This window comes from Loxodonta africana, chromosome 2, assembly GCF_030014295.1.
Source record: "Loxodonta africana isolate mLoxAfr1 chromosome 2, mLoxAfr1.hap2, whole genome shotgun sequence".
Lineage (NCBI taxonomy): Eukaryota > Metazoa > Chordata > Mammalia > Proboscidea > Elephantidae > Loxodonta > Loxodonta africana.
The window spans coordinates 166,124,573-166,138,479 of NC_087343.1; the positions used below are offsets into that span (position 1 = coordinate 166,124,573).

Sequence of the window (13,907 nt, forward strand, 5' to 3'; positions counted from 1 at the left end):
CATAACAAAATTTATTAAGAAAATGTTCTGCATCCCACTTTGGTGAGTAGCGTCTGGGGTTTTAAAAGCTTGCGAGTGGCCATCTAAGATGCGTCAAGTGGTCCTAACCCACTCGGAGCAAAGGAGAATGCAGAATGCCAAAGACACAAGGAAAATATTAGCCCAAGAGACAAAAGGGCCACATATACCAGAGACTCCATCAGCCTGAGATGGGAAGAACTAGATGATACCTGGCTACCACCAATGACCACCCTGACAGGGAACACAACAGAGAGTCAGAGCAGGAGAAAAGTGAGGTGCAGAACTCAAACTCACGTAAAACGACCTGACGTTATGGTCTGACTGAGACTGGAGGAACCCCAGAAGACATTGCTCCCGGACTCTCTGTTAAACCAGAACTAAAACCGTTCCTGAAGCCAACTCATCAGACAAAGATTAGTTCAAGTAGATACAAGAGACTAAATGGGCAGTTCCTGTCCAGAGGCAGGATGAGAAGGCAGAAAGGAATAGGAACTTGTTGAATAGACATGGGAAACGTGGGGTGGAAAGGGGGAGTGTGCTGCCACACAACAGAGATTGCAGCTAGGGTCACATAACAATACGTGTATAAAGTTTTGTATGAGAAACTAACTTGAGTTGTAAACTTTCACCTAAAACACAATAAAAAAAAGTTAAAAAGGTAAATTAAAATTAAAAACCTATATTACAACTGAAAACGATGCACTTACTGCTATTGTAATAAGAAAAAGAAAATTAAAAAAATATATATGGTTTTAAACCCATTCGTGAAACTAAGACTAGTTTTTTAATCCATGGGCAAGTCTGTGGAATACCAAAGAAATGGACAATGACTGAATTAACTAGGTGAAAAAGCAACATAAAGGGCAAAGATGGTTAAAATGGGTGGGGAGGTTGTACCCAGAAATGCCTTGTGTGATCCTGACCCAGCTGTTTCTCCCTTCTGAGAGTTTCCCCATCTGTATATTGAAGAGTTGAACTTTCTAAAATTGATCTCAAATTTCAATGTCAACAGTTAAAATCAATAACTTGGGGTGGTGGGTAGGAACTAAATCAAACTAAACCTATTGTTATTGAGTTGATTTTGACTTATAGTGACCCTGTAAGGACAGAGTAGAACTGCCCCATAAGGTTTCCAAGGCTGTAAATCCTCATGGGAGCAGACTGCCACATCTTTTGGTTAGCAGCCGAGCGCTTTAACCAATGTGCCACCAGGGCTCCTCGTGTAGGAACTGGGAAGGGAAATTCTGTCCCTGGAGCCTCTGGTCCCAAGAGAGCTTGTCTCCCCCCGTCTCCAAACCTCCTGGGAGACCAGATTTCCCACTGTTCCACAACTGGGTTTTTGGTTATGTGCTTTGAAATTCCTCCCTGAAAAAAAAATTTTAAAGCTCTAAGTTTCTTTGTTTTGTATTTTGTTGTTGTTTTCTTGTTTATTTTTGCTTTGGTAATTTGAGTTTGAGAAAGTTGCCAATGAAATATTTTGGTGGCTGGTATACCTGTCAGGTTAGGTTAGGTTTTGCTGCAGTAATGAAAATCATAAAAATCTCAGTGGTTTAACACTAGAGGAGTCAATACTTATACTACATGTCTTTTTGTTATGATCCACACAGTCAAATGCCTTTGCATAGTCAATGAAACACAGGTAGACGTCTAATGCAAAGGCATTTGACTGTGTGGATCATAACAAATTATGGATAACATTGCAAAGAATGGCAATTCCAGAACACTTAATTGTGCTCTTGAGGAACCTGTACATAGATCAAGAGGCAGTTGTTTGAACAGAACAAGGAGACACTGCATGGTTTAAAATCAGGTTTGAGTTAGGGTTGTATCTTTTCACCACACTTATTCAATCTGTATGCTGAGCAAACAATCCAGGAAGCCGGACTATATGAAGAAGAACAGGATATCAGGATTGGAGGGAGACTCATTAACAACGTGCAATACGCAGATAACACAACCTTGCTTGCTGAAATTGAAGAGGGCTTAAAGCACCTGCTGATAAAGATCAAAGTCTACAGCCTTCAGTATGGATTACACCTCGACATGAAGAAAACAAAAATTCTCCCCACTGGACCAATGAGCAACATCATGATAAATGGAGAAAATATCGAAGTTGTCAAGGATCTCATTTTACTTGGATTCACAATCAACACCTACGGAAACTGCAGTCAAGAAATCAAATGGTGCATACCCAGAAACCCATTTGCACCGGACAAATTTGCTGCAAAAGACCTCTTTAAAGCGTTAAAAACCAAAGATGTCACTTCAAGGACTAAGGTGAGCCTGACTCAAGCTGTGGTATTTTCAATTGCCTCATATGCATGTGAAAGCTGGACATTGAATAAGGAAGATCGAAGAATTGACGCCTTTGAATTATGGTGTTGGTGAAGAATATTGAATATACCATGGATCGACAAAAGAATGAACAAATCTTTCTTGGAAGAAGCACAGCCAGAATGCTGCTTTGAAGCAAGGATGGCGAGACTTCGTCTCACATACTTTGGACATGTTATCAGGAGGGATCAGTCCCTGGGGAAGAACGTCATGCTTGGTAACGTAGGGGGTCAGCGAAAGAGAGGAAGACCCTCAATGAGATGGACTGACACCGTGGCTGCAACAACGTGCTCAAGTATAACAACAATCACGAGGATGATGCAGGACCCGGCAGTATTTTGTCCTGTTGTACACAGGGTCGTTATGAGTTGGAACCGACCCAACAGCACCTAACAACAACAACAACAGCATGTCTATTATGGGATCATGGGTAGGCAGAGGGCTCTGCTTCACCTCTGTGAAGCACCATCCCATGATGTAGCCAACTCAACGTGACATTTCAGGGTTTGCCACGGTGAGAAAAGTGCATGGAGTCCTACATGCTTCCACTCAGAACTGAAACATATGAAGTGCACTCACATTTCATCAGCCAAAGCAAGTCACATGATCATGTCTAACTTCAAGGGGATGAGGAGTGCACATTATGTGCCCAGAAGGTGAAGAGAACCAGAAATATCGGTGAACAGCGGTAATGTTTACCGTAGTTAGCAATCAACAAGCAGGGACTACTACATACCCATTTCCTGGGCAAGTAAGGTGACTAACTCATCCTGGTTTGCCCAGGTCTTTCTGAGTTTTAGCACTGAGAGCCCCCTGTCCTAAGAAAATCCTCATGCTCAGGCAAACTGGGATGGTTGATCACCCTGTGTTTAAGGCATAGTGGAAGTACAAGAGAATAAGATTCAATCCTGTCCTTGAATTAGCTATAATCTGGTTTGTGACATGAGACTTATATGTAATATAAGATAGGTTTAAAAACTAATGCCAAGTTGTATTATTCTTGCAGAAAACATTACCATTAAAGGAAGATAAGACACCAAGGTGGGTAGGGTTGGTCAAGGAAGACTTCCTGGAGGAACACTAAAGCCAAAGAACATTCATGCCAAAAGAAATCCTAGAATCTCAGGTTGGCGTGGGATCTGGTTGCTGAGCTCATGTTTCTTGCAGCTAAGATCTGACAAATTCAAATGTCTTTTCTAAAGTACCTTCTAGGTGATTATGCAGCCTATGTTTGAATACTTCTAGTGATGGGAACATCATTACCTATCTTTCCATACTTAGGGGGAATAGGAGAAACAGGGAGGCGTAATTACAAGGAGGAACAGCATGAGTCAAGTCAGGGTAGATTTGGAGGTTTGGGATTTAGGGAATGAAGAATTAGTGCCCATAGCTAGGCTGTGTATAAAGGGACCAAGTTTGAGGATGGGGTGGGCTCTTTTGGGAAGGATTGGAAATAACAATACGGGGATTATTCTGAGAATATTTCATTAGAAAAGTACAGTATACCCAACCATAAAAAGTTTCACATAGAATTTCGGGAAGTTCAGGGACCTCTTGCAGCCCAGGCAGTGGGCTATGTATGGACCCCAGGTTAAAATCAGTTGCCGTTGAGTCATGGTAGCCCCATGTGTGTTAGAGTAGAATTGTGCTCCATAGGATTTTCAAAGGCTGATTTTTTTCTGAAGTGGATCACCAGGCTTTTCTTCTGAGGCAGCTCTGTGTGGACTTGAACCTCCAACCTTTCAGTTAACAGCCAAGGGCATTAACTGTTCATACAACCCAGGTACTCTGGATCCCAGGTTAAGAACCTCTCAACTCGGTGGTTGTTAAATGTCTATCTAGCCCCCAAATTGTCTTCTGTTCAGGTTTTTCTAATTGGGTCCAACTGATCCCCAAATATATGCCCCCTACCCAGGTTGTCTTTCCTCACAGTCTATCTCTGTGGGTTATAATTCTATCTGTACATCAAGGGGCAGCTCAAACTCACTCTCCTTCCAGAAGCCCTCCATGAATCCAAAGCAGAGAAGACCCCTCCTCTCGAAAGTCATCCTCACAGCACTTGTTCTGCAGCTCTCTTAGCACACTTGGCAGATTTCCTGGGAGTTACAGGTGTTTGCGTGCTCTGCGTGTCCTCCCTATGGGCTCTGTCTCCTACCCCACGACCTCATCCCACCCCACCTGGCACTTGGTACTGTGGTGAGGCTGCCAGTCATCTTACCCAGTTCCCATTCTTCCCTCTTCCTTATTTACAGAATTCTGATATTCTTTGTGACAGTGTTAAGCCTACATTCTCAGCTTCCCTTGGAACTAGGGATGACCAGGGATATGTAATGGAAATTACAGCCCAGGACTTTCAGGAAATCTTCTAATGACTCAGCTGGGAGCAGGGCTCCCCTTTCCCCACCTTCTTTTCCCTGCCTGGAATACACACATGATGGCTGAATTTCAGCAGCCATCTTAATACCTTGAGCAAAAAGATGGAAGGGACCTTGATTTCTGATGAATTTAGGGAGCCTCCACATAGCCTTGATCACCTACTTTTAAGCTTTTTCACATAATAGAATAAACAATTTGTTTAAGCCACTGTCATTGAGATTCTGTCTACTAGAAGCAATTTCTTTTTTTGGATAGAGTGAGTAATCAGGACACTTATATTGTCTCTAACTAGTGCTTCTTCTTTTTTTTAATTTATTTATTGTACTTTATAGGAAGGTTTACAGAGCAAGCCAGTTTCCCATTAAACAATACATACATTGCCCTGCAACATTGGCCACCAACCCCACAACATGTTAACATTCTCCCCTTCTCAACCACGGGTTTCCCATTACCAGCTTTCCTGCCCCCTCCTGCCTTCTTATCCTTGCCCTTGGGGTGGTGTGTCCATTTAGACTCATTTTGTTTTATGGGTCTGTGTAATCTTGGATTGAAGGGTAAACCTCAGGAATGACTTCAGTACTGAGCTAAAAGGGTGTCCACAGGCCTTGCTCTCAGGGTTTCTCCAGTCTCTATTAGACCAGTAAATCTGGTCTTTTTTTTTTTTTTGTAAGTTAAAATTTTGTTCTGCATTTTTCTCCACCTCTGTCTGGGAACTTTTATTATGATTCCTGTCAGGGCAGTCAGTAGTTGTATAGCCAGGTACCATCCAGTTGTGCTGGACTCAGTTTGGTGGAGGCTATGGTAGTTGTGGTCCATTAGTCCTTTGGACTAATTTTTCCCTTATGCCTTTGGCTTTGTTCATTCTCCCTTGCTCCAGATGGGGTGAGATCAGTGGAGTATCACAGACAGCCTCTTGCAAGCTTTTAAAACCCCAGAAGCTACTCACCAAAGTAGGATGTAGAACATTTTCTTTATAAACTGTGTTATGCCAGTTGAGCTGGGTATTCACCAAGACCATGGTCCCCACAGCTCTCAGCCCAGTAACTTGGTCCCTCAGGGAATTTGGATGTGTCTATGAAGCTTCCATGACCTTGCTTTTGACAAGTTGTGCTGGTTTCCCCAGTATTGTGAGCTGTCTTACCCTACTACTAACCAGAACATTGGTGGTTCAGATCCATCCAGAAGTGCCTTGGAAGAAAGGCCTGGCGAGCTACATCCAAAAAATCAGCCACTGAAAACCCTATGAAGCACAGTTCTACTCTGACACACATGGAGTTGCCATGAGTTAGAATATCCAGCAACTGGACTGGATGTTGGCAACCCTGGTTGCATAGTGGTTAAGAGTTAAGGCTGCTAGCCAAAAAAACGTCAGCAGTTCAAATCCATCAGGCTTTGCTTGGAAACCCTATGGGGCAGTTCTCCTCTGTCCTATGGGGTAGATATGAGTCAGGAGTGACTTGATGGCAGCGGGTTTGGGTTTTTTTTTTTTTTTTTTTTTGGACTGGTTATTGAATCTAATTAGAACAATTTACTCTCAGGAACACTGTGTGAAGCCCCAGTTTCGGTTCCAGAGGTGGGAAAAGAGGCTGTGCTAAGAAAGGTACCCTGGGTTTGCCAGAATCTTGATGGAAATGTTGGTTTTAACAGCTTTACCTTGGGGTATACTTAAGGGAAGAAATGAGAGGGATACCTAAACTTGTTGGGTCCTTAGGTGTCCGTTGGGATGTTTCTCAAGGTATGTGGAGATTCATTTGCTTCAGAATCACTTGGGGTTTGTTGGTTAAAATGCGGATTCCCTGGAACACTCTTTTTCCCCCATCTACTAAGTCATCTACTGAGTTGTTTTTTTTTTTTTTTTTTTACTAAGTCAGGACCTGAAGAATTGAGTCTGAGGAATCTTTACCCTAAAGTTTGAGTCTTACTACTCGAGTGGTTGTAGTGGGCCACCTCACAAGGGAAACAAATTGCTATATTAATTGTGTTGCATTGAGTTGAATTGAATTAAGGGGAAGTCCTTGGAAAGGAGAATTTAGTCTGAGTAATGCTAATTAGCAAGAAGCCGTCTCCGCCTATTTCTCAGGAGGCCTGTGGTTTGGGATTTTGGGTTGCCTTGGGAGGAGTGGCAAGATCTACTTTCTGGCTTTCCCTAACAAAACCCAAACCCAGTGCCTTCGAGTCGATTCTGACTCATAGCGACCCTATAGGACAGAGTAGAACTGCCCCATAGAGTTTCCAAGGAGTGCTTGGCAGATTGGAACCGCTGACCCTTTGGTTAGCAGCCCTAGCACTTAACCATTACGCCACCAGGGTTTCCCTAGCAAGTCTCAAATTGTGTTAATAATCATTGGTTAACACTTTCTCCGTTCAACAAAGTATACATCAAGGTCCCTGCCTCAAGGAATGTATAGGTAATACAGAGCTGGAGAGGCGAAGGATATCACCTAGGGATTTTCTGTAGGGAAAACTGCACGTGATCTCTTTAAGGGAGCTCCAGGGTGTGAAGGGAGCCCTGGTGGTGCAGTGGTTAGGAGGTGCTGCTGCTGCTAACCAAAATGTCTGCAGTTCAGATCCACCAGCGGCCCTTTGGAAACTATATGGGGCAGTTCTATTCTGTCCTGTAGAGTCACTATGAGTTGGAATTGACTCGAGGGCAATGGGTTTGGAATTTTTTTTGGTTAGGGCATGAAGGATGCTAGTAATGAACTGGAGTGGATATTTCTTTAGACCAGTAGTTCTCGAAGTGTGGCCTGAGGACCAGCAGCATCAGCATCTCTTGTTGTTAGGGCTGTCCAGTGATTTAGACTCATAGCAATGTCATGTGACAGAGTAGAATTACCCCAGAGGATTATCTTTACGGGAGCAGATCGCCAGGCTTTCACCTTGGAGCCACTGGGTGGGATGGAACTGCTGACTAGACCCTTGGGTTGGCAGCAGAGCACTTAACCATTGCACCACCAGGGCTGCTTATGAAACTTGATAGAAATGCAAATTCTAGGGCCTCATCCAGACCTGGTGAATCAGAAACTCTGGGAGTGGGGCCCAGCAATCTCCGTTCTAACAAGTGCTCCAGGTAATTTTCATGTATGCTTGTGTTTGAAAACCATTGCTTTAGATATATTTCCTTCTCATGCATGATAGCCTTTTTTTTTTTTTTTTTTTTCCCAATGGGCATAGAAATAAGGGACAGAGTAGGGTCTAGGGCTCAGTAAGTCTGGGGGAGAGAGCTCGTTTTCCATGTTTGAGACACCCTTGGCTGGGTTGAGTGGTGACACCAGGGAAAACTGTTAGGCTAAAAGACAGGCCCTCAGCCCAAGGCCATGCCTACCCGTACCATCCATGTGAAGCTCAGGGTTCTGTTCCACCAGCCATGAGCCAGGGCCCCAAGCCATTGAACATCTAGGGACTAGGAGCATGTCCTTTCCACTCAGGAGATCCTCACGCTTCCTTCTGGATAGAGTCCTCCAATGAGTGGCTTGTCAATTTATATAATTGAATAAGCAGGACTTCCACACTACCTTGAGTCTTTCCAAGTTCAGATCTGAGCTGGATATTCATTTGTCTGGCTGCACCTAAGTCAATAATCTACTTACCCCCTCCCATTCCCCTCCACACATGAATGTCTTTTCAGGGGACCTTGGTGCATTTTCCTACCTGACACCATGTGCTCAATTCCATTCAATCCCAAACGCATTTACTGTGTGGCCTTCCTCAGTGGGAAAACCAGTTTCCAGGCTCCCGCATCATTCTTTCATCTGAAACATGAAATTTTTTTTTTTAACCTTAAGTAAGCGGCTATGCACTTACAACTTAAACAACCCTTTTCCAACAAATATCCACTCCTAAAGTCCTCTCCTCTGGAACACCTGGTGTTCCCTGGCCCTGGTGCCATCTGCCTTGCTCCCCTTGAATGGGAGAGTCTTATTTCCATAAAACTAACTGGAGTGCAAGTCAGAGGGCGAAGAAGAGTACAAGGACTGTAGTTTCCAAATAAAAAATAGAAACACATGATTTGGCAAAGGAGTTTTGTGACATATATATTTTTTATTGATCTGATTCTATTCATTCAACTACTCTTTGCCAAAATATTGGAATTTCTGGTACATCTAAATCATTTACGGGGATAAGGAGGTAGGATATTTGAACATGGGAGTGACCCAGCACATATAAGAGGTATGGTCTGAGGCTTAAAACCACAATGTCTCCAGGGCTGGGTAGGTTCATAAATGAGGAGGGATGAGGAGGGCAGGGGGAGGAGTACAAACTGGGAAACACATCGGCATTTAAAAGGAGCACAGGTGAAGGAGCCCTGGTGGCCCAACACTTAAACGCTGGGGTGCTAACCAAAAGGTTGATGGTTTGAACTCACCCAGTGGCTCCAGGGAAGACAGGCCTGGTGATGTGCTTCTGTAAAGCTTACAGCCAAGAAAACCCTATGAGGTAGTTCTACCCTGTCACGTGGGGTCACCATGAGTTGGAATTGACTGGATGGCACCCAACAACAACATTAAAATGTATTAAGAGATTATAAAATATATATGTATGTATACATATATATTATGTTGAAAAATGCATTAAAAGGAGCACAAGTGGATCCAGTATACAAAAAAAAAAAGAAAGAAACCCAAGCCCATTGCCGTCGATTCCAACTCGTAGTGACCCTACAGGACAGAGTATAACTGCCCTGTAGGATGTCTAAGAAGAAGCTGGTGGATTCAAACTTTTTCCTTAGCAGCTGTAGCTTAACCACAACACCACCAGGCCTCCTTATCTACTACAGAGCATTAGTATCAGGAGGAAATGAGGGTCCAGACTCACCTGACCTTCCTTTTCTCCAGAGAAACTGGAAATCTGTTCCTTTTTGGTTTTGCTTTGTTTTTAAATGTAAAATCACATACACACACAAATGCACGCATGCATGCGTGCGTGCGCGTGCACACACACACACTACCACCACCATGCAGGATAAACTAAATCCGTCTGCAGGAGGTTCCATCACCTCTGGTCTAGGTAGACAAATAAGATAATGAAGGTATGGAACAGTTCTAGGGAAGTAAACCCTCCCAAAAAGGAGTGACCAATTCTATCCGGGAGAGGGAAGGGCAGGGCAGGCTTCTTCAAAGCTGTGCTGTTTGAGCTGGGCTGTGTATCAGATAAGTAGGTGCCCTTCTCCTTGAAATAGTGGGGAGGAACATTTCATACCCAGAACAGGGTGGCATTTTCAGGGGCTCAAATGGCTCAGTGTGAGTGGAGGACTGGGTGCGTGTGGGAGGTGAGAGGATCCAGATAGGGCGAGGCCTCAAAGGCCTCGCCAGAAGTTTTTGCTTTATCTTGTAGGTCACGGAGAGGGACATTACCAGATTGGTGTCACACAAGGTCACTCTGCGGCTCAAGTGAAGGACAGACAGAAAATGCTGACCAGGAGTCTTCAACAATCTCCTGGAAGGATTCTCCAAAGAGCTGGTGAGGATCCAGAGGCACTTCAGTCTAGAAGCATTGCCACTGAGGAGGTCAAGTTCAAGCCTGGTACACACTGAGCTACTAGCCTGATATAATATGGTAACTACGGTGCCTGGGCAGAGTGTGGGGTGCTGTGGGGTAGGCGGAGAGCAGTTTCCTCTACTCTCAGCCTGGAAGACTGTAGCAAGCAGCCGGCAGTGTTGTGGTTACCAGGGCCTTGGGTTACAACACATGTTTGTTTTTTAAAAAACGTTGCAATACCTTTTAAATCAGGGCCCTGGACTGAATCCAAGGACAGTAGCAAGGACCAGCCCCCATGGCGCTTCTTAAAGAAGCAGCTGCAGAGGGAGCCTTAGACTGGTAACCTGGGTTACTGGGGGGCTTGGAAGCAGGGCAAACTTGGAAGGAGAGTCAATTCTCCAGGTCACCCCATTTTCCCTTTTCAGAATCTCCTTCTTCAAGGCACTTTTGAATCAGAAGTACTTGGAGGAGATCAACAGTCTTCTGAGTTACCTTGCGAAGCCAACAGCGGTGGGTAGAGACCACCACGAAAGTGGGGTCCAGCTCCTTGGAAGGAAGAAAGACCTTCCAATCAGTCAAAGAGCCGGGGGCCTGGCTTAACAGTGTGAGTGCCCCATTGCAGGATGGTCATGAGGAGAGGCTAACATTGGTCAGGAATGTTGGCGAAGGCATGTGAGTGTCTGCTGGGGGAATAGGACACTCACATCCAGTTTGACTGGGAGTGTAAGGGATCTTTGTGGAGGCCCCTTTCAGAGGCAGAAGTTATTTCTTAAAGGAGTTAAATTAGGGATTATGGAGACCCCCCTTCTGGCTCTTAATTTGCTATCGATTTGCAGTGTGACCCTGGGTAATTCACATGTATTCATGTCTCCTGTCTCTCACCCTACACGTTGCCCAGTGACTGGGATTGAATCAGCTCTAGCAGAGACTTGTTGAGCAAATGAGTGAAGTAACTTGATTGGGTCCGAAGTTCGATTGGCATCAGAGGGCTTCAGACCATAGACAAACTTTCTGAAATTACATTCACAATTGTGTGTGTATAAGCAATTCCGTTTTTTTCTGGGTAGAGTGCCTACAGGTTTAATCACCATCATTTATTAAGGGTTTATTATGATGTTGGAGCCTTGGTGGCACAGCGGTTAAGAGCTCGGCTCCTAACCAAAAGGTTGGCAGTTGGCATCCACCAGCTGCTCTTTGGAAACCCTATGGGGCAGTTCTACTCTGTGCTATTGGGTTGCTATGAGTCGGAATCGACTTGAGGGCAATGGGTTTGGTTTTTTTATGTTAAGGTCTTTACATACTTTATCATATTTAGTCCTCAGGACCCTGAGAGGAAGACTGCATAGGTTACGATCTCCACTGTACAAATGAGGAACTCAGGTCCCTGGAGTTCAAGTCACTTGCTCTGGGTCATAAGCAGGGATTTGAACCCAAGTCTAAAGGACTTCACAGTCTGAGCTGTAAACCACCATGATAAATTACCTCGGTTTCTCAAAGAGGTCTGTAACCTCAGAGGGGGAAGATAAAACATTCTGTGTCCTAGAGTTCTATTTCTCTGCGTGACTGTGGAGGAGTGGGGAGAAAGGGGTGGAGGCAGAGGAGAAAGAAAGCCAGCCAGAGCACAACAGAGCCCAGGCCGTCAGGGCTGCTATTTACAGTGGGCCCCAGGGCCCCCATAAAGGATGATCAGGGGCAGGCAAAGATGAGCAGTTGTAAGAAGAGCTCCGGGAGGGGGAGGGTGCTATCTCCTCCCCAGCCCCTGCTGCCTCCAGCTCACCCTGTCGCCTGATGTCTAAATAAGGCTTAGAGACACGCTCCAGGCGGCTAAAAATAAACTCTCGCTCCCCCTTCTGCCCTTGGGCTCTAGCGACCTCCCCAGCCCCATCGGGGCTCCCCTTGGCTGGGCCAGCTCCCTCACCTCCCGAGCGTGTCTCTCGCGGGAAGGAGGGGTCCCGGGGCGGGGGGACCAGGGTCCTAGTGGAAGTGTTTCCTACTGCAAGATCTGGACCAGAAGTCAGGACTCCTGGGTCCTGCTCTTGGTTCAGCCCTATCAAAATCAGGCAACTCTCTCTCTTCTCTGACTCTGTCTCCCCACATGTAGAATGAGGTGTTGGAATAATGATGTGAAGCTCTGGCACTGAAAAAAAAGTAAATATACATAATACAACGTTGGGAAGCTCTGTCGTTTTTGAATGAAACTCACTGGGCTCCTTAGGGTGCATCTGTCCTGCGGACCCAGTTTTATCCCACGCAGGGTTTTGTTTTTTTGGGTAGAGTCTTTTATAAAAATCTGAATTAAAGATTTAGAAAATTCACATACAGATCTGGATTCCCAATTTCTCTTGAAAAATCGGATCTGGCCTCACTGGGCCAGTGTGTCTGGCAACTGGGAGAGGGAGCTGGGTAGCGGCTGCCCCCTGCTGACAGGACGAGTGTACTACAGGTGGTGCTGGCATAGCACTCAGGTTTTGGCCCATTCCTGCAGAAATAGCATCTGAGGCGCCTGGAGCGACTGCAGTGGAGTACTGAGTTCGGGTAGACTCTGTTTGCATCCCAGAGCCCGGGATGCCATTACTGTCTGGCAAATGTTCGCTGAATGAATGAATGAGACAGCTAATAGAATGCTTTGGAAACTGTAAGGGGCTGGTGCAGTGTAGCTGAAATTTGGTGTACTTCTGGCCCTTTCCTGGAAACTCTGTGGGGCAGTTCGGAGCCTAAGAAAGGGGAAGATCCTGAGCTTCATACTGCAACTCCTATCTCTAGTTGGGAGTCATTAAGACAGTTAAGGTTTTCTTGCGACAGGCTGCTAACCTAAAAGTTGGTGGTTTGAACCCACTCAATGGCTCTGTGGAAGAAAGGCCTGGCAAACTGCTTCTGTAAAGATTACAGCCAAGAAAACCCTATGGAGAATTTCTACTCTGTAGCATATGGGGTCGCTAACTTGATGGCAGCTAACAACAACAGACATTGCCTTGGCCTCGCGTGAGATCAGTGGCATTGTGTTTGGTTGGAAAATTATTGGCAGAAACAATCAGGATCTATTTATCCCAAATAATTCTTGAGAGCCACTCTAGAAGGTAACAGGGGGCAGGGAAGGAAGTGGGGAGAGATGTGGGGTAGGAAGAATAAAACAGAGGTGTTCAGACAACAGGCCTCTGGTCAGCCAGCTTGCGTTCACCCAGCTCCTCTTGGGTAACTCATAAGAGCAGGGCAGTGCACAGAGTTAAGAATAATGAGTCTGGACTGGTCCTAGGACATCATGCAATGCACCCTCCTCACCTCAGTGTACAACAGGGTGACAAGGCATATCTAGGATACCTTGGGAAGAACAGAGGCATTGTCCTTAATGTCCTGTTTCAGTAAGGGTAGGGGGAGGAGAAAGTTCACCAGTTGCCTTCCTTGCGAAGAAATAGTGACTCCATCTGTATCCTACTCATACTGCCCATGGTGAAGAAAGTCCAATCTAGACCCTTGCTACTCAAACTGTAGTCTGAAGACCAGCAGCATTGGCCTCCTAGGGAGCTTACGAGAAATGCGAATTCTTGGGCCCATCCTAGGCCTGCTGAGTCAGAATCCACATTCTAGCAAGATCCAAGGTGTTTTGCACGCACACTGTGGTTTGAGAAACTACTGTTTTAGACCAATGGCTCTCAACATTTGTCCCACATTGAAATCACTTGGGGAACTTTAAAAATGCT

General features: G+C 45.2%; 1 protein-coding gene across 1 annotated transcript in view; it reads right to left on the reverse strand.

The window, feature by feature from the left end:
• The window catches only part of CCDC69 (coiled-coil domain containing 69), a 74,803-nt gene extending 70,400 nt beyond the window's left edge, over window positions 1-4,403 (reverse strand). Inside the window, exon 1 of the mRNA XM_064279712.1 lies at window positions 4,320-4,403. Coding sequence (XP_064135782.1) covers window positions 4,320-4,403 — 84 coding nt within the window. The remainder of the gene's footprint in view (window positions 1-4,319) is intronic.
• Window positions 4,404-13,907: the final 9,504 nt, after the last annotated feature.